The sequence below is a fragment of the Drosophila erecta genome, unplaced genomic scaffold (genome assembly GCF_003286155.1).
Source record: "Drosophila erecta strain 14021-0224.00,06,07 unplaced genomic scaffold, DereRS2 tig00000092-arrow-pilon, whole genome shotgun sequence".
NCBI classification, from domain to species: Eukaryota; Metazoa; Arthropoda; class Insecta; order Diptera; family Drosophilidae; genus Drosophila; species Drosophila erecta.
The window spans coordinates 5,422,556-5,441,946 of NW_020825207.1; the positions used below are offsets into that span (position 1 = coordinate 5,422,556).

Consider the following 19,391-nt stretch of genomic DNA (forward strand, 5'->3'; position numbering starts at 1 on the left):
AAATGTTTAAAGCTTTGTAGTTTTGTAATTGAACATTTATGTATATTTACGTGTTTGATAGATTATATGGTTTTAATAGATAATAAAGCATAATAAATAAATAAAATAAATAATAACAGAGTATCTTGACTGTTGTTTTTTTTTTTCAGCTGCGATTTAATGTGTCAAACATATGATTTTCAAAACGCTTGTTAATGAAATAAATTAAAATAAATATCAAAATAAAATCCAAACAAAAATGAAACTTATCTCCTTAATTTCGTTGTTGAATAGCAGCTGCTATTGGCTTGCCTTCTATGTACTTTTAATAAACTCCAAACATTCTTTAGAGCAAGGACTGAAAACGGTAATTTTGTATGGTGCGTTGCCCAATCAAAAAAAGCAAATTGGATATCCTTTGTTTCATTTTGAGTTGCTTATAGTTTGGTTTATTGCATTATTGATTTGGTTTAAACAAGTTTCTAAAAACGACTTGGTTTGGAACTCTGCTGCCGCTAGTCAAGTTTTCAACGCAGTGTGTGTTTTAGGGAACCTACTGTGTGTGAGTGGTATTTCGGGCGCACAGCCACACTGCACTGCTCTGCCGCAGCTGAAGTCGCGTTCTCTCGTTTATCGCTGTCGTCTTCCACGCACATTCGTCGCCTTTTCTTCTCCGTTCGTCCGTCGACTACTTGTGCCATTTGTTTTGAATATTCCGAGCGAATTCGACGCGCCCGCAGAAGTCGCATTGCCAAAAAAAAATATATATATCGGGGCCGTAAAATATACATAATATCGTTAACAAGTGTGTGGGGGCCGATTTCGCAGCGATATTGTTTAGTTTTGTTTGAAACATAAACACAACACTCGGTTGTTTATCGTGCATTTAAAGTTTCCCGCAAACGGAATACTGTGCTTTTTCCAGTTGTGCCAATACACTAGCAAAGGGAAAAGTGCATCTCTACAAAGATATTGGTCCATCAAGTTAAATCAAAATAGCAATCCGCCGTTCAACACACCGCTGAATGTCCGAAAATAAAGGCATAATGCTGGCCAAATCAGTTCAAAAACACGCTGGACGTGCCAAGGAGAAGGTGAGTTCGACTCCAGATGCACTTTGCAACGCCCACGCCCTCGCCACACGGGAAGGTCATGCAACCCACCACCATTGCAACACACCCCCAATGCTTCCACTCCCTCGTTAACAAATCCCTTCCAGTCGAAGTCGTGGCCATGTCCTAGTTCTCCAGCTGGGTCACCTGCTCTTGCCCATTTCCTTCGATTTCCAGGCCAGTTATCACGGCATTACTTCAGTCCTTTTGCATATAATATCGAATTCTATGACAAAATCAACTGTCAAAAATATGAAAACATATATGTATATTTAAAACTTTAAAGAACTTGTTCATAGTACATCCTGCAATTATAAGAGTATTGTTGAAATGGAACGTCGACGTGGAAAGCTAGAAAGGTACAAAAATGAGATTGCAAATCAAGCGATATACTTATAAAACAAAAAACATATAAATATTTTTGTTGTATTTTATATTACTAAGTTGAAAGTGTTACTCCTGACTCTCTGTCTCACTTTTAATGAATATAAACTCTTAACAAATTGCACTAAGTTAGTTTGAGAAATTAAATTCAGATTGTGGGCTTCCCGCAAAGATTTCCCTCGAGTAAATCACCCAGAAGACGTGGAGAATGTGTGTGTGACACCTGTCGCGACTTTAGGCCAATCCCAGCTTCTCCAATGCTTTTCATCTTTCCCATTCATGAGATGCGTCTGTTGGATTTTTGAATGTTTTTCATCTTTCCGCCGATGCGTACAAGTGAAAGTTGTGTTGTTGTCTTATTAACATTATTGTCGTTGTTTATTGTTGTATTTGGTGGTATTTTGTTGTTTTTCCTGCGTTCGATGCGGCGAAATGTCAATGAAGCGGCCCAAAACAACGTGTAAAAGCTGACCCAAAACGGGTTTAGATGCCTTCACTTCACATTTTACTTTGGTTGGTCGGGCGCATTCCAAGATCTCCAGAGTGGTTCGGTGGTTTGGTGGTTCGGTGGTTCGGTTGTTCGACCAAAAGTGCTGTAATCTCAGCCAGAGCTATTGATTTCTATGTATATCCGTGTGAGTTGGCATTTGGGACTGATTTCTAAAGTTCGTTGGTATTTGAGCTCTTTTTTTTTGTTTTTTGGGATGCGACCTGTAGCTCGCGTGTGTTGGTCATTAAACTTGGTACCACAAATTCCCCCACTAAATGTCAGTGTGAAACGGTTTTAGAATTTAAGGTTTTTTTGCTCTTAAGTGACAAGATCTTGGATGCGAGCATATGCGAGCATAGACCCAGTTAACTTCCGAGTTGGCTTGATTTTCGCCCGGACTCTGGTCTAGTTTATTTCATAATTTTCCCTCTAGAAATGTGAAATGTATTTTTAACAAATTTCGTTCTCTGGGCGGAATTCACATAGCTTTATTATTTCGCATGGCGTGTGCTCAATTTTCGAAATTTCTGCTTGTGATTTTTCACATCGAGCTTCTCGGCGGCAGAGAAAACTTGTCATCCGCACACACACACAGAGTATCTTGCAGATGCCTAGATACATTTTTATTTGAGGTGCGTTGAGTTTTCCCCCGGCCCAGTCAAAGTTTTCCCCCGGCCCGCGTGAAAATGTCGCCGTCGCTCTTCCTGGCAGTAGTCAATCTTTAAATAGATCTCGCTCTTTTCCCAATCTACTAAATGTGTGCGTTGTATGCGCTGGGTATTGGGCTTTTGTTTTATAACTCTACGCACACTTTGGCTTTTAGTTTTTCTAAGTTTTCTATTTGCCGAATGGGAGGAGCAATGGGGAAAGCGCACAACATATCGCCCGCGCCGCTTTTCCCACATTTCACTCGCTCCCTGGCTATTTGTCTATTTTTATGCGGCACCGCACAGCAGCTGCCAAAATGTGCTCCCCCCTCGGCCAACTGCCCCTCGATTCGACGCGATGCAGTGCATCAGCACCGATTGACATTTTATTGGCAGTAGTCGATCCAAACTTGCCTGTTGCTTATTGAACTTCTTGTTGCATGCCGACGAAATGTCAACTGTTTTTGGTTTCTTATTTATACACCTCGCTTGTCTGCTTGCTCAAAATCAATGCGAAATTCGCTGTTAATTGTAATCACTTGAATTCTTAGCTGATAAATTTAGACAATTGGGCCTAAAAGTTCTGGGAAGTTCAGTATAATGAATTCATTTATCGGCTTACTAGGCCCCCCTCGTAATATTGCTGATTATTTTCCATTATATTCAATTTAACACATTTTCTTTCGATTGGTTGCTATATTCTTAGATTTAAATGAAACAAAAGATACCTAAGTCATACATTCATTTATAAAGTTTTGCTGCAGTTGGCACTTCCCACAAGTGCTTTGGTTTCCTTTCCAGTAATTTTACAAAAAATCAAGCTTTTTAATGCTGATCCCATCAATACACAATCAATTTGTTATCGGTTTTCGCGAATAAACAACTTCTTATTAACCCCAAAGGGATCGAAATTCAAAGCGAATGTATCAAAACCTCTCAAATACGTGGAAACATTTGGCGGCTGACTTAAAGAGCCGAAAATAACAACTGAAAATGCTATGTTTACATATAGGTGGCGTAGATATCTGACTCTGCACTTTGAGACTTTCGAGGGGTTGTATTATATATCACGTTATGTGAATGTACGTAGATAAGTAATCGAGTGCTGCAGTCTGGCCTTACGCCCCCTTTTATCCAAGGGGGCGTATTCAAAAGTACTGACCACAGATAGCTACCATTCAATAGCTCTATTAAATCGAGCGTGAAGCAATCTACAAGATACCAAATAAAGATACACATACAATAATGCGACATATGTGATTGTTATAAGTTATATACTCCGTAGCTTATTATTGAAAAGAGTGCTCAATTATTGAAATTGCTAACAATCGTGCATGAAAGTAAAGGAAACGGAGGAGCTGAGTCTTTGTGTCACATTTTGATTGCATAACAATTGGAATTACTTCACAGCGTCTCACTTTGGCTCATTAATGCACAATTGTGCAGTTCGCTGTGTTCGAGCAGTATGATAGATAACGTATGTCATTGGGTGTGAAGTTCAAGAGTTAGTCATGGAACTTCTATTAACGCACACCCCAAAAAGTTCTATTTAAAGCTGCAGTTGGTTGTCTAACCCAAAAATGAAAAGAAGAAGCACTACAATCACAAGCAGAAGAAAAACGAAAACAAACTTTTGGAAAATGTGTGGCGCGTGAAAAGACGCAAGGTCAATTACTGTCGATTTGAGCACTCGAGTCCAAACGAACGAACGAACGCATACCCACACATGTGCACTCGAAAAACACACGGCCACAGGTCGTATGCGTAATTCTTTATTAGCTCACTCACTCAGCACACACTCTTCGCCATCGATTTGATAATCGCAAATCGAACTGGGACTTCATATTCTGTATGGCTCTCACCTTGCCCACTCAAGAGCACAAGTTTATAGAGTTCTTGCTTGTGTGGAATTATTTGCCTATCTGAGATTCGCTTCTTTCCAGTACTATAACCCTCTTTTTGCAGTTCAAATGAGTAAGTCAATGTATACAACTATTCTCGTTTACCAAGTTTATGCAATTGTTCATATGATAATTAAGTGCCAGCAAGTGGAATAAGTTAGTGTAAAGTGTCGCCATATAAAGTCGGAGAAAGACACTGAGCTAATCTCGGAGAGCAGTGAGTTTGTCTACCTGTCTGACCCTCAACTGTTGCTCCAAATTCGAGCCCCACATGGGGAGCTGTGCTATCTGGGCTCCAAGCTGCTGGCAAAGACATATGTGGCATCCTATGCCCATGCACATTGCACATGAGCATCGTATCTTGCGACTGTGTCAGGCTGGAATAGAGTATCCGATTTAATGCAACTACTCGCTTGCGGAAATGGGAAGGGAAAATGGGGAAAGCCAGGTGGGGAGGCTAGAACAAAAGGTAGTAGATCGGTAAACAGATCCCAACGCAGATACAGAGCACGCGATTTGTTGGTGCTGTACCTGTTGTTCTACTTTGAGGTGCAGTAAAAAATAGAAAAAAAAATAGGAAAAATAAGGCGACTGCCAAGGCATGGGAACCCACTTCTCATGCCGCGAAAGTGTTGTCGGTTAGTTAACTTGTTATAATAATTGTTTTTATTTTCCACCGTTGTTTTGGGTGGATTGCAAAACCGGTTTGCTGCGGACCCTAACTGCGTCTCAGCTTACGCAATCATCAGTGGGATATAGTTTATAAATTTAAATATTAATGGAAATGCAAATGCAAATGCAAATGCAAATGCAGTCGACAGCATACAATTTTTGATGTGAAAACTTTCTTTTTAACGCCCAAAAAAAGTGGGGAATATGTTACGCAAATATTGGTTGCTTTTCAGCTTAATTGTTTCGTTCTCATTTTGGGCTTTTGTTTTTTAGCGCTTGTTACGCTCAAATGAATCCGATGTTGGTGTGTCTGTGCTTGGGTATTAGCATCTGAATTAGCATAGTTCAAAATTTGCATCGGGCTTCGAACCCCAAACCATACCCCTTTTTAGATTGCACCGCGAGAAATTGCAGCGTATTGTACAAATCTTCTTAATTTAGCATTCACAGAATTTGAATTTAGCTTGGTAAGACTTTGCAAATCGTAAACAAAGCGTTCATATTCTTTTGTATAACTCTGTTCAGGAAACTCTTCAGTTGACTATATACACATATATTTATGAAAATACCTAAGGCATCGCCTTTTCTCTCTCTGTAGCACCTGCAGTATTTCATTTTTATGCCAGCAGGGGGCGCATTCGCGCCGCTTGCTTGGCAGCCTTCGCATTTGATTCCATTTTTTGCAGCCAAAGCTATTGCCGACTTTTTGCTTTTGCCCAATCAGGGACAATTGTTAGACCGCCCCCGCAGCACCGCCCCTCTGGCCCACGAGGCAAAATGCACTCGCAGATGATTTCCCGCCGTTCTGGTCGAGGTTATGAGCAATTTTCCAGCGCTCTGGAAGCGTTTTATGCAATTTCCGAATGCAACAAGAGATGCAGGTGGTCGAGGGGGATGCCCCTGCAGTCCGGGGATGTAGTTAATTTCAATGAGATTTACACGGCACTGGATTTTCAGAGGGCTGCGCCGCTTATATGCATTTGACTTTTTCAATGTCAGTTGCATAATTTAGCAACAAGAGGTATTCTGCGGTTCCATTCGTGTTTATCATTTTAATTGTATAATGTTCCAACTGGATTCTTGAGAAATGCATTAAAGGCTGGCACGAAATCGCTTTAGAAAACCAACGTTTTCAGAATGTGTAAATGGAAATTGAATTGGGGCACGGCAAGTGTGTATAAGCAAATTGGGGGGCTTTGTTTGATCTCCGGAACTAATGTGAGAAAAGTTTCTGCATTTAAAATGCCTCAGGAATTAAAATGTATTAGAAAAATGCTCATTACTCGGCTGATGTTCATAGGAAAATCTCCAGAGCGCATTTTCTTCGTAGCTCTTTTGGTCTTCGATCAAGTGGAAAATTCAGTTTTTCAGCGTTTTGTAAATATCTTTGTAATAATGTGCTGCCTGCCAGCTGCGTGGATTTGTAATTAAAAGCAGTTCACTGACTTTTGCACAGTTTGCAATTGCGAAACGTGTGTAAAAACGTCGAGATAAAGGGGTATAAACACAAGGAGAGAAGATTGAGAGATTGCCAGGGAGCTTGGAATGGATTTTCAGGGAGCGTACTGTAACTTTTCATTTCACTTTTGCTGTATTTCTCCCCACTAATCATTGTATTTCAATTTCTCAATGCATTTCGCATTAGTATAAATGAATTTCGTACGCATTTATGATGTTTCCAAATTTAACTCTGCTGAACATGACGTATGCGTGATATTCGCAATTGATTAGTGCAAAAATAATTGAAAACTCATACCCTTATCATAGAGATTTGACTATTATGGCATGGGGCCTGATAAGCCCTCGTTTCAGTGGTTCTGTAACGAATTGGAATTTGCCAGCCCCAACCCCCAGAAATTCCAACCATATATAGACACTATATACTTTGTTATCAGAGCAACCGTTTTGTTTGGTTCCTCTATTCTCAGGAGTTTATTCACATATTGAAATAGAGATAAAAGAGTGCGGTTTAGCCGTGACCATGTTATGTAACATACACATTTGATATCAGATTGAATTGAAGGGCACTTTTTAGTTGAATGGGCAAATGCTGGAAATTGTACAAAACTCGAATCTAAATGGGCATTTGTATCGAAATTTTACACCATTTCTATTGCTCTTGACCTATTTGTTATACCCCAGTGATTTTGCCGACGATTTGCTAACGATCTGGTTAAAGATTACCCACACTATCCATGTAGTTCGTCACGTGCCATAAACTACCTACATTTATATTTGGGCTTGTCTATGCAAATCACGTGGAGTTTTTCCTCAATGATCTCTAATGGCAGGCACTTCAATGAGTTCACTTTGCGCTTCAATGCTAAACGGGGCAGGCAGAAAGATACAATGATTCCGAGATAAAGATACCAACTTTGCGGTGGAGATACTTGGTGCTAGCGATACTAGTGCTAAGTATTCGCTCATGATTTGACCGCATTCACAAATATTTGTGAGTTACGAGAACATTTGCGGCTGTCTGAGATATGTTCAATGTGTGTTTTTCGGTTTCTCGATGTCTTGCGATCGATTAGCATGAATATATCACAAATACGGTCATAAGTGTGTAACCGAAAAGGGTTCTCCTCAAAGTTTAAGTTAAAAAGACGTTTAGTGAGGTGGCTGTTTTGGAAAATGTGCTTTTATGCAAGCGAGCCATAAGGTACACAAATGTTATCTATAACTGTGGTTTTAACCTAAATAAGTAACAACTGCTAAGATAAATCGAGATATATTGTAGTTTATTAAGAAACCATATGAGTAATTATGTAGATTCTAAATTATCACACTCTTTGAATAGAGCAGTATCCGAATATGATTTATTTACTTTAAACTTATCAAGATATACACGTGGTATAACGTTTCGAGACGTGATCACCGAAATCGTTGAAAAATTCTCGACGTTACATAACCAGATAGTAATGCACAAAAAGCCAAGCGAAAGCACTTGAAAACAATTCGCAAAAACCTGTCGCCATGCAATAATCTCGCAAGCTGCTGAAACGACAATTATTATGCGGCTTTTGTCTAGCTATAATTGTATCTGAGTATCTGAGAGATACACACAGCTGAGGCCGAGACGAGCTTAAATAACTGTCGCCGAATGCGTGCTCAGCGGAAGCTTTTTCTTTCTTAATAATCGTATAAAACCGATAATAAAATAAAAATGAATAAAAACCTGTCCCAAAACCGAAACTTCCCCCCGACACTCTCTTGAATATCCGGTTAAGACCACCTCTTATTCACTTATTAATTGCATTCGATTGAATCTAACTAATATTCGTTTTGCGGTCGTAAAAACTTTTCACTTTGATGGCGGGGAATCCGCTGACTTTGTAAAACCTTTTTTTTTGGCTTTTCATTTCAGTTGACCGCTTCTGTTTACTTGGGCCATTCGTATTCCACTTGCAATTAGCCCGTCATGTTTTCTATTTTCTATTTGTTTCGAAATAACAACAAGAGCAAATGTTTGGCTTGGTTCAGTGAAAACGTTTTTCATTTCAAATGCAGTGCCAAACGAAAGTGCTGCGATCAAAACAAAGGTCTTTATAATCGGGCCCAATTAAGGAAATTAACATAAACGTTCATTATCTATTCACGTTGCAATAAGTATCTGAGGAAAGGATCTCTAATAGTGATGATCAGCTATTACTTTGATATTTTTTCCAGCCAGATGAATAGCGATGCTAGTCGTACACAGCAAAAACTTTTTAGGCCTTATATTCTGCACTTGCAGTCTATTAATCGATCTATTAAAAATAGTTCATATTGAAAAACACAACAGCTCAACAGCCCTTTCAAATTATAATGAACGGGTACCAAAATTTTATGGAGAGCTATAAAATCAAAATTCAGCGTATGTACAGAAGAGAAATAGTTTTGCAAACTTGATAAGAAGGTTGATTTATATAGCTACCAACTATGCATTTTTTTGGCGGCCAACCATTCCCCGTTCCCAAACTCGTTTGGCGAGAGATTTCTCTACTAATTAGCAAGCAACTCCCCAAGTTGGCTAGAATCCAGCGAAATATGCGCAGGCCAGCGCTTTTCTTCGACTTTGTGGCCAATGGCTAATGCTAATTGATAAATCACATGACAAGACTTGGCTGGAAACATCTCATATTCTCCGATTCGTGCATGCATGTGGGATAAATATTAGTTTTCTACGGCTGCCTCTTCTTCTTGCGCCGATTCCACCCTTCTTTCGCCGATTCGAACTTTCTACGAGTACAAACGAGTTTCACTTTCCACTTGCTTGAGCCGATTTGACCAAAGAAAGCGATGGAAAAGGCCAGAAATGAAATGAGAGCTCGCATCAAAGATTATGTAAAATGGTAATGGAATTGATATCGTTCATCGATGTTGCGCAACGGAATTCGCTTAACATATGAAAAGAGTCCGTCCATTTGCGTTTGCATCTCAATCTTTACGCGATCCTAATAACCATTTGAAGTCAATATTAATCGCAATTACCATAACCATATGTCAGTTCTCTGTCACATGACTCTCGGGGGTGGTGTTTGTGTTCATTTTTGTAGGGGGGATAGTCTGGACAAGGTGCCAAAACCGGTTACTGCCCACAAATAATTTTTTGCTGTCATCATCGACTCAATAAGCACCGCTAACCAAACGGGGCAACAAGTTGGAAAAAACACAGAAGATAGTCAGAAAAAAGTGGGTAAAGAAAAATGTACTTTTGTGGTAATAGGTTAGGTCTTTGGCTTGTCCCACACAGATACATATAGCTGCGAATACCTGGAATCAATGCGAGTGTACACTGAAACACAAACTGTTGTATGGTAGTGAAAACAATGCTTTGCTCCATTTGAAATCAAACATTCTTCAATATATGATGGTTAGGTCAAGTAATAGAAATATTAGATTTTTTTGATTTTTATTTATGCAGGATTATTGAGATCATCATACGTTACTAACAATTTATTATTTTCTAAGGGGTTATGTTATTTTTTGGAAATTGTATCTTTCTATAAGTAGATGCATGTCATTCAACTGAACGGCCTCAACACTGTCACAAGGCAAGAGAGTCCGAGTTGGCCCGACTAAAAAGTCTTCTTCGAACACACTGATCCATAGACTTCCCCCCTTTCGTTTCCCACCCAACTCGTGGCACATTTCCACATTTCTCTGGCCTTTTCTCCTCCTACCGGCCATCCCCCTTTCTCTTTTCTCGCTTTTCGCCGGCGGGCGCATTATTCATGCCAATTTCTACAAGTTTTTTTCACAATTGTTCTGCGTCTGTTATTTGTTCTCAGTATAAGTAGACAATGTGGATATATACATGGTTAGATACTTGTAGATACTTGGATGTATATAGCTTGTATATCTACTCTTTTACTTGTTTTAAACCTTCTCTTGTCTGTGATTTGTAGGGCAGAAATGGGGATTATAAACTTTGAGAAGTCGGAGAATAAATGGCCATTTGGGGTTTTACAATGAAAAAAAAGTCCTGCGTAGCATGCAGTTTTTATAACTATTGTTACAGAATTGGCGCCCAACGTGGGGCAACGAACTTAATCAGAGTAGAAGTAAGCAATCTATGTAAGTGAAAAGTCATATTTGATTTAACAACAAATAAGGTAACATTGTTCATTCGCTCCAATCAAGATCAACAATTTCTTATATTTAATTCAGGAATGAAATAAATACAATTCGAGCGGGTTGAATGAAGCTGCTAAGTATATACGAACTCTAAACATGAATGTCTTTTTTAAATCTATTAAAAACCCTGTCCATAAGTGAATGAAGTAATGATTGTAGAGCATAACAAGTGTCGAATTGGCTAACCAGACTTGTTGCGCGCTTTTGTGGGTCTCTCTTGCAACTGCCACTGTCTGCCACTGTGCATTCCTTGCAAACTGGGCCAACGTCTGCTTATGGCCAAATGCGAGTGAACATGCCCCACATTTCCCCCACCGATGTGCACTTAACTTTTGTTTGTTTGCACTTCGCTGAACGTCTCGTTTCATTTCATTTCATTAGATTGCAGTTGATTCCCTGCTCCGAACACATCCCGAACAGCTGTGCGATGTTGTCATCCATTTCAGCCATCCTACGACCCACATCCTACGCCCGAATCTGCACATAAAACACACCAAAATGAGACATTTTCCACTGTGGTCGAGGTCGTTGCTGTTGCTTTTTCTGGTCTTTGTTTCTACTTCTTTTGCCAGACAGCCAACTGGTTAACCGAAAGTTAACCTAAAGCTTAGCCCACGTTTAAATGCACGCTTTGAATAGGTGCACTCAACAAAAAATATTTAAAAATCGGTCAGAAACCCAATGGAGAAATTTGTCTTTTACTGTGATTACTAGAAATAAAATTAATAAAATTGGGATTAAATGTAATCATAATTAAATGTTTAGCTTAAGAGTTAACTATAAACTTTAACTTTTGGTCTGTAAAATAGCGCAATTATAAAAGACACACAATTCATGATCATGAAGACAGCTTTTATTGTCTGTGTGGGAAGTTTAACCATATGGTATTAATCTCTGACTAACATGGATTAGCCAAATAACCTTTTCGTGGTTACACTATTATTGGCCTAAACTTTCAGATCTTTTGACCCATTTTTGGGCTGTGGTCGGGATCCCCCGCGTAGAAAAGTTAAACGCACATGTTGCATGGGTGGTTGCCGACGAAATAGGAATACACAAATATATATAGCCAAGTCTAGGCGTACAAATATGATTTTTGGCAAGAGATCGAGAGAGGAAAAAAGAGATATAGAAGGCGGGCCAGAACGACGTCAGTTTTTAAATAAATGACAAAATCTGCAGAGGCAGACGTTCCACACATACTGAGACTATATGTACGCGCCTCTAAATATATACACATGAAATGGAAATTACCAAGAACAACATTTGGTGACGCAAACTGTGACAGACATTACAGACATGGCCGACATAAAACTACAGAGAACACCCCAAAACGGAAGTGACCAGCCACAACTGTCCTTGTTGGGCTAACACCAAAAAAAACAAAAAGTGATAAGAGCTCCAGCCTTGGCAACAAAAGAATCACATTATCTATATCTATCTATTCGGTTAACAGTCTGCCCGTTTGATAATAACTTTTAATAAGACAATCTCTAGTCGAAAGTGACTGACACACACCACCATCCAGATCGAACCAACTAGGGAAGTAAAGTAAACAAAGACCTTAACAAGAAGCGAACCGCTTGGTTTCAATTACGAAAATGGTCATTATAATTTCTTGAGGGGGCAACCAGTTTATGGCTTAAGCCATATTGCCAGAGGTGTTGAGTGTGTGTTTGTGTTTCGGCCTTAAATGGTTCATGCGGTGGAGCTGCACTTGCTGAATGTGTGCGACATACTCTTGGCCGGAGACAGAACTTTGACTGGCTCTTAAGCCGCACAACAAGATTAACCACCTATAAATCTAATTGTACTGATTGCTAGCACTTTAGGTATTAGCATAACATCAGGCAACTAGCCTCTAAAATACTCGTAACTGGCTGGAATAACTTTCAGATAAGATATGCTCGTGTAAGGGCATTCCATGTTCTGGCTGCCGTTTCATTCGGTGATTTGACTTGGCTGATACCGTATGCGTGCCACATGTCGTGGCTCATTTGACAATCGCTCATAACGGGGCTTAGGCGAGTGGTCAGTGGGTAAAAAATGGTTTAAAAAGCCACAAATGTGCCCCCAGAGGAAGTCCAATTCAAAACTTCCGACCGACGCGGTAATTATACGGCTACACAAAAAAAAATATGTTTAACTGTTTAAAGGTACTTATGGTATTCAAGAATGTATGGAATCTGCAAATAATTTACTGATAAAATCCAAAAAGTCTCTTTTCTTGCTTTTTTGTAAAGCAATTAAAAGTTTTGCGCAAATTTCTTGCTGTGCATATATTCAAATGGACATAAACGCCTGAGAAATAACTGCAGGTATATCTAATTATTTATCTGCCGAGTTGCGCGCAAAATTCAATTAGCCAACCTTGTTATCTTCCATTTCTTTTTGGCCAGCTCAGATAGGACTGCTAAGGCAGCAAATATTTGGCCAGCATTTGTTGAATCTCGGCAAATAGAGTATATTCTGCGCTTATCGCCGGCTATCTGCGAGCACGTTGCGTATACGCACAGATGGCCGAGAGCAAGTCACTCTGCGTTTCGGGGCGTGGGTGTCATTCGGTTAAGGCGATGATGAAAATCGTTACAAGGCTGCGTTGTCAACGTGCTCCACAGCCACATTCCAAGGCACCCTGCCCTCAAAGCATTTCCTGTGCTGTGTGCCCCGCTCCACCCACATCCCTTTCCACTTTGCGCTGCTCTTTAATTGGTCGTCGAAAAGCCATTAAGTGTGGCACGGATAAGTGCCACAAATTGACCGGAGGCAAGAAATAAGTATAACATCGTTCTTAACCCAAATGCCGTTGACAGCGGCATTTTGAGCACGCATTGGATAACCCCTCGCCAGCGATAAGATAGATTGCGGAGAGATCCGCATGTGCCAACAGATTTAGCGAGTTTTTCTATTTTCCGACACCCAACGAAAGAGAAACTGAGCAACAATCAGCCGCCAGCCGCCAACAGCCAACAGCCAACAATTGCCAAATAGTTCTATTTTATTTCAAATTTTTTGGCCCATTTGCGGTTCCGTTGAGTAGAATGAATGAGTGATTTCAAGCCGAGTTTAACGCTGCCCACATTCCAAACATACTTGATTCTAACAATGCTGCCATTGACCGACCTTGCTCTGCCCACAAAAACAAAACGAACTCGAAATTCATTCAGATGTCTTACGACAAAGTGCAGCAGTGTGTATTCGTTTAGTTTGCTGTTTGCTTAAATCTATTACAATTTACCGGTTTTTTTTGTCCAACAGATTCTACAAAACTTGGGCAAAGTCGATCGCACTGCAGATGAAATCTTCGACGATCACCTGAACAACTTCAATCGCCAGCAGGCGAGTGCCAACAGATTACAAAAGGAGTTCAATAACTACATAAGATGTGTTCGCGGTAAGTGATCCCCACTAAATTCTCTGCAAATGCAAGGCAAATTTAATGTGATATATATCTGAAATTCCGACAGCCGCACAAGCCGCCTCCAAGTCTCTGATGGATTCCGTTTGCGAGATCTACGAGCCACAATGGAGCGGTTACGATGCCCTGCAAGCACAAACGGGTGCCTCGGAAAGTCTGTGGGCGGACTTTGCGCACAAATTGGGGGATCAAGTCCTCATACCGCTCAACACATACACCGGACAGTTTCCCGAAATGAAGGTGGGTTATGACTAGAACCAAAACATAGAGTTCAATCATCCAATATCCTGAATATTTGCCAGAAAAAAGTGGAGAAGCGCAACCGAAAGCTGATTGACTACGATGGCCAACGACACTCTTTCCAGAATCTGCAGGCCAATGCCAACAAGCGCAAAGATGATGTCAAAGTGAGTACTTTAACTGGGTGATTGGAACAGATTTTTAAAGTAATTTTTGTATGCTTTCTAGCTAACCAAAGGACGCGAGCAGCTGGAGGAAGCCAGACGCACCTACGAAATCCTGAACACGGAACTGCACGACGAGCTGCCCGCCTTATATGATTCCAGGATACTGTTTCTGGTCACCAACTTGCAGACGCTCTTCGCCACAGAGCAAGTGTTCCACAACGAAACGGCCAAGGTGGGTTGGGAACTACGAACTCCACAAGTTGCTTTTGCTTATAATATAAGATTTAATCAGTGCATTTAAGGGATTTTAAAACCCCTTTTGAATCCAAACTCATTGTTACTCAAACCAGTGTCAAATGACCGCTACTTTGTATGTAAATATCTACTAATCTCCATCTTTGTGACAACAGATTTATTCGGAACTGGAGGCAATCGTCGACAAATTGGCCACAGAATCGCAGCGCGGCTCCAATACGCTACGCAAGCAAACAAGTAGGGAGTACAGCCGGTAATTGCAAAGCAAGTACTATAACTATAGTTTCTATTTTTGAACAGGCAATCCCATCAAGACATCGAGTCCAGTGCAGTCGCCAGTGAATAAGTTAAACAATGCCAACATCAACAGCAACTATCAGAATCAAATAACTACGAACGGTGGCTCCAGTTTGGCCAACAGCCGTAAGTCCTTTTATACGGTTTATTTTCCGATCTCCATATATATATTTCTTTATATCTCTTACCCGAAAAGCCTAAGTATTTTTTGTTATTTATCGAATCTTATGTTTCTCTGCTTTTTCTTGATTTTCTACGTTTTTTAACGGTCGGTTAAACAAACAAAAAATAATCATTATAAATTGCTCAAAACTGTACAAATAAACTCAATAAACAAACAATCTCATAAAACTCCATTAAAGTTTAAATATATATTTATGATTTAATGTGTTGTATAAAAAGAGCTGAATATAATTCACAACATTTAAAATATTTATACAACTATACATAATATATTTTATATACGCACCATAAAATCTGTATATACTCAATGGAATATTGCTCTATGATGATGACTTCGCTCAAGTTTTTGGCAATTTATAAGAAATTTTTTGATTTATTTTTGGGCAACTAATTTTCCTAACTATTCGTTTTGAATTCTAACCAAAAGTATCCTTGGCATTGCGAAAACATTCCATTTGTAGACAATTTGTTTGTAAATAAAGACGAAATTGTTGGCGGCGGTCTGGCGATCTGGGCTAGCTTTAATCTATTTGTATAAGGGACCTTTTGACTATTGTAACCTTCATATCTATTATTTAACGAATAAAAAGTTGAGATTGGAAGACATTTAAATGAGATATCCCAGGTTGCTATCGACTGGCTGCACGTACAAATGGAATGTTGCATGTTCTTGTTGCTCTTTGAAAGTTCTGATTGAGTTTTTCCTTTGCCCTAACTTGCATGTCCTGAGTTTTATTTCATTTGTTTTTCTCTTTTATTTTATTTAATCTTTTGTTTGGAATGATGCTAACCACAAAACAATACGAAACCAAATTGAATGATGCAACAAAACAAATGCATTCAACAATCAACAACATCACAACGTATAAAACTAAAATAAAACAAAAACCAAAATAAAATACACACGCGAAACGACACAACAATTAGCGACATCCACCAGCTCGTCGCTGCAAGAGCCTCGATTTGATTCAGTTTCTTCAACACCAGAACCACGCCCGGAATCCCCAGCAGCAGCACTACTACCGGCCACGCCCAGCAGTCCCACAGAGAACGGGCTAACCACCAAATCACTGGAGCATCCCGAGCTCAGTGGTCTGAATGCGAGTACCAAGGCAACCACAACCACGCAGACATCGCCCACGGAGGAGAAGGTGGTGGTCAGTGAAGCAGTGAAGCCATCGGAAACTGAGGGATCAGCGGCAGCTGCAGCAACAGCAGCACCACCATCTGCGACACCTGCCACACCAGCAGCGACACCTGTCCAAATCAATGGCAACAACAATGAACCCTCGATTACCAAGGAAGGGGGCAAACAGCCCAAGGAACTCCCATCCACCACATCCAATGCAGAAGCTGCTGCCGAGGCGGCGGCCAACAATGGCAACTCCATCGAGGAGCACAAGCAGAAGAAATTAGGTAATGACACAACAGTCACAGCCACAGAAACAGTAACAGTCACTCAGCACAACCCAGTTACATCAACAGATACAGATAATATAGTAACCATATCAGATACAGATACAGATACTAAGACCAGCACAGGCACTAGTCAGAAAGGTAGACCAGTACCAGTAGTTAATAGGCACAGCGTAAATAATCTTAATAAGAATCCGTTCGAGGATGACGACGAACGCATCTACGAGGTGCCCGCTGGTGAGTAAACCTCAAAAACGAGTCCACTGGGTGTCAAAGCTCGCTTCCTATGTCTCTCACTCTGTAGTATTTTCCACACTATCTCTTCACATCCTCCGAAGGAACACGTCTAATTTTCTGTAATCTAAGCTTCAGTTCCTGTGTGTGATTGTTGTCTAAAACGAATTGAGGATTTTTGTATTGGTATTGTATTGTAAATCGATTGTGTGGCATGCTGCGTGGGGCATCCACAATGGCAGGATCTCAAACTCATTTCCTGGGCAGTGCACCTATCTTCGTTTTTCATTTAGTACCTATAGTATGGACTAATGTTGTCTTAATTCGGGACGCCAACACGTAGGTTATCGTACAACAATCTATATAATAATCACCCACAAACCCAACATTGCTTGCACGTTCGCTGCTTCAGTCGTTTATCCGTTGGTTTTTGCCCAACTAGCTCACCCCCACCCGACAACAAACTAACAGCCCACAAATGTAAACGCCTGAGAAAGTGCTAAACTCACTAACCCTTTTTGGCCAGGATTGCGTTTCCGTTGTTCTTTGCGTGCCTTTGTCTACTAAACTCGGTTATGCAACTTTCGATGTACACTGTGTGACGTACGAATCTTTGAGGGTTTCGGTGTCCAGACCTTGCCATAATAGATCTTAAATGGAAAACCATTTATTTCTCTGAACAGATGCCAACACCGCTGACTTGCCGGCCGGAGTTCTTTACCGGGTGAAGGCCACCTATGGCTACGCCAAGGAGGATGTGGATGAACTAAGCTTCGAGATCGGTGACCTTATTCGCGTTATTGAGTACGACGATCCCGAGGATCAGGTAAAGTCTTCTGACCAAAACTATTTGCCCTTGCAGATTTATTTAATAGTAATGCAGTTTATTTAAGCATATTTTGATTGCTATTAAGCAAACTAAGCTACCATTATTTGCAAGGGCATAACTTCGGAATCCGAAGGTACACATATCCTCGAGCTTTGCACGCGCTAGTTCCCCCCTCCGCGCCAAATGCAGATCTCCGCACTTCCTGTCTATATTGAGTTCAGTTTTTTATTGCCAACTTACAGGAGGAGGGCTGGCTGATGGGACAGAAAGAGGGCACCAACGAGAAGGGACTCTTCCCCGCCAATTTCACGCGTCCCATCTGAAGTGACCAACTGGGGAGCAACTGGGCTAGCAACGAACCATCAGCAGCTTCAGATAAACCATAAAAATCTTAACGAACGGAGGTCCAAAATCCAATACAAACTTTCGGCCAAATTTTCTTTGTGAGCGCTGCTTTTGTTTTTGTCCAATTAATAAATTCTTGTTTTGTGAAATGTATTCGGTAACTGGCAATCCATTTAGAGCGATTGTTCGGGCAGTGCTTCCAACCATAAATTGTTATTGTTAACGAGAACCTCACAACACAACAAAAAGAAGAACACGCAGATGAGGAGACGAGAGAGAGAATATTTTGAAAATGTTTCAAACATTATTTTTTAGTTCTAAGTTTCAACAAAACCTAAAGCATAAACCTACGTATACATATATTATTTGTTAATCCTATTATTGTGCTCATAATTAATGCGAACAAAACGTATCTAATTTGTAATTTGTTAAAGGCAAATCACAAATGTAAAACATATCACTCGAGAGCCAGAGTAATTGTTAAACAAATCAAAAGTCGGAGGAGATAGCCTAAATCTTTTGTATTTTGTGAATTTTGCAAATATGTAGTACGAGTTTTTTATAGTCAATTGAATGTATTTTCTGGGGCGATGCAAAAAGGCCAGATGTAATTCCTCTGTGGTCCCCTAAGTTTTGGAAATTGTTTGAAGTAACAACATTAACGTTTAGCGATTATGTGTATCTTAATTTTTACTTTGGTTTTTAATTTTCGTTTGAGAGACTCGAACTAGCTACAGCTTTATAACGCGAACACAATCCAATAGTCACTAACCGATCGATTCGATGTTTTTATTTTATTTAACTCTATTGTAAATCACACGAAACCCGAAATAATTGTTTAAATTGTGCACACACTGTAAAGTTATTATTTTAATTTTATTTAATTAATTTAAACACTTATTTATCGCATGAACATATTGAACAAATGATAATAATTTACAGAAAGCCAATAAAACATAGATTAAATAATATAAGCTGTTTGATTTGGCGGGCAATGCCATCTGATTGTAGAATTACTAGATTTATGAATACCCAACTTTTACCCTTCATTCATATATTAATTTTTTTATTTTATGGGAATATTACAGTGACAACAAGTTTTGAATAACCTATTTTTCTAACAACAAAATTTACGAACATAGCTATAGGTTCGGGCCACAGCTTGACGAATATGGTTTATGTATTCGCTTTCATGCTCTGAAA

At 39.9% G+C, this 19,391-nt stretch overlaps 1 protein-coding gene across 4 annotated transcripts; it reads left to right on the forward strand.

Moving 5' to 3' along the window:
* The first annotated feature begins 535 nt into the window (after positions 1 to 535).
* LOC6546791 (myc box-dependent-interacting protein 1) lies at positions 536 to 19,159 on the forward strand. Of its 4 annotated transcripts, XM_026980182.1 has the most exons (11): positions 536 to 1,073; positions 14,063 to 14,198; positions 14,272 to 14,462; positions 14,525 to 14,629; positions 14,691 to 14,861; positions 15,040 to 15,121; positions 15,185 to 15,307; positions 16,292 to 16,780; positions 16,850 to 17,017; positions 17,698 to 17,840; positions 18,086 to 18,677. In XM_026980182.1, exons 1-11 carry the CDS (start codon positions 1,005 to 1,007, stop codon positions 18,164 to 18,166), a joined length of 1,758 nt encoding a protein of 585 aa, XP_026835983.1. In that variant the 5' UTR covers positions 536 to 1,004; the 3' UTR covers positions 18,167 to 18,677. The 4 variants fall into 4 exon arrangements, with proteins under 4 accessions (XP_026835983.1, XP_001975885.1, XP_026835984.1 ...); XM_001975849.3 differs by having other exon boundaries at positions 16,292 to 17,017; positions 18,086 to 19,159; XM_026980183.1 differs by lacking the exon at positions 16,850 to 17,017 and having other exon boundaries at positions 537 to 1,073.
* The last annotated feature ends 232 nt before the right edge of the window (positions 19,160 to 19,391 follow it).

Bases quoted from the DNA above. Each gene is read 5' to 3' on its own strand.
- LOC6546791 (XM_001975849.3), top strand. From the start codon at position 1,005: ATGTCCGAAAATAAAGGCATAATGCTGGCCAAATCAGTTCAAAAACAC. The intron at 1,074-14,062 runs GTGAGTTCGACT...TTTGTCCAACAG, and splicing joins CTGGACGTGCCAAGGAGAAG to ATTCTACAAAACTTGGGCAA. The intron at 15,308-16,291 runs GTAAGTCCTTTT...CACAACAATTAG, and splicing joins CTCCAGTTTGGCCAACAGCC to CGACATCCACCAGCTCGTCG.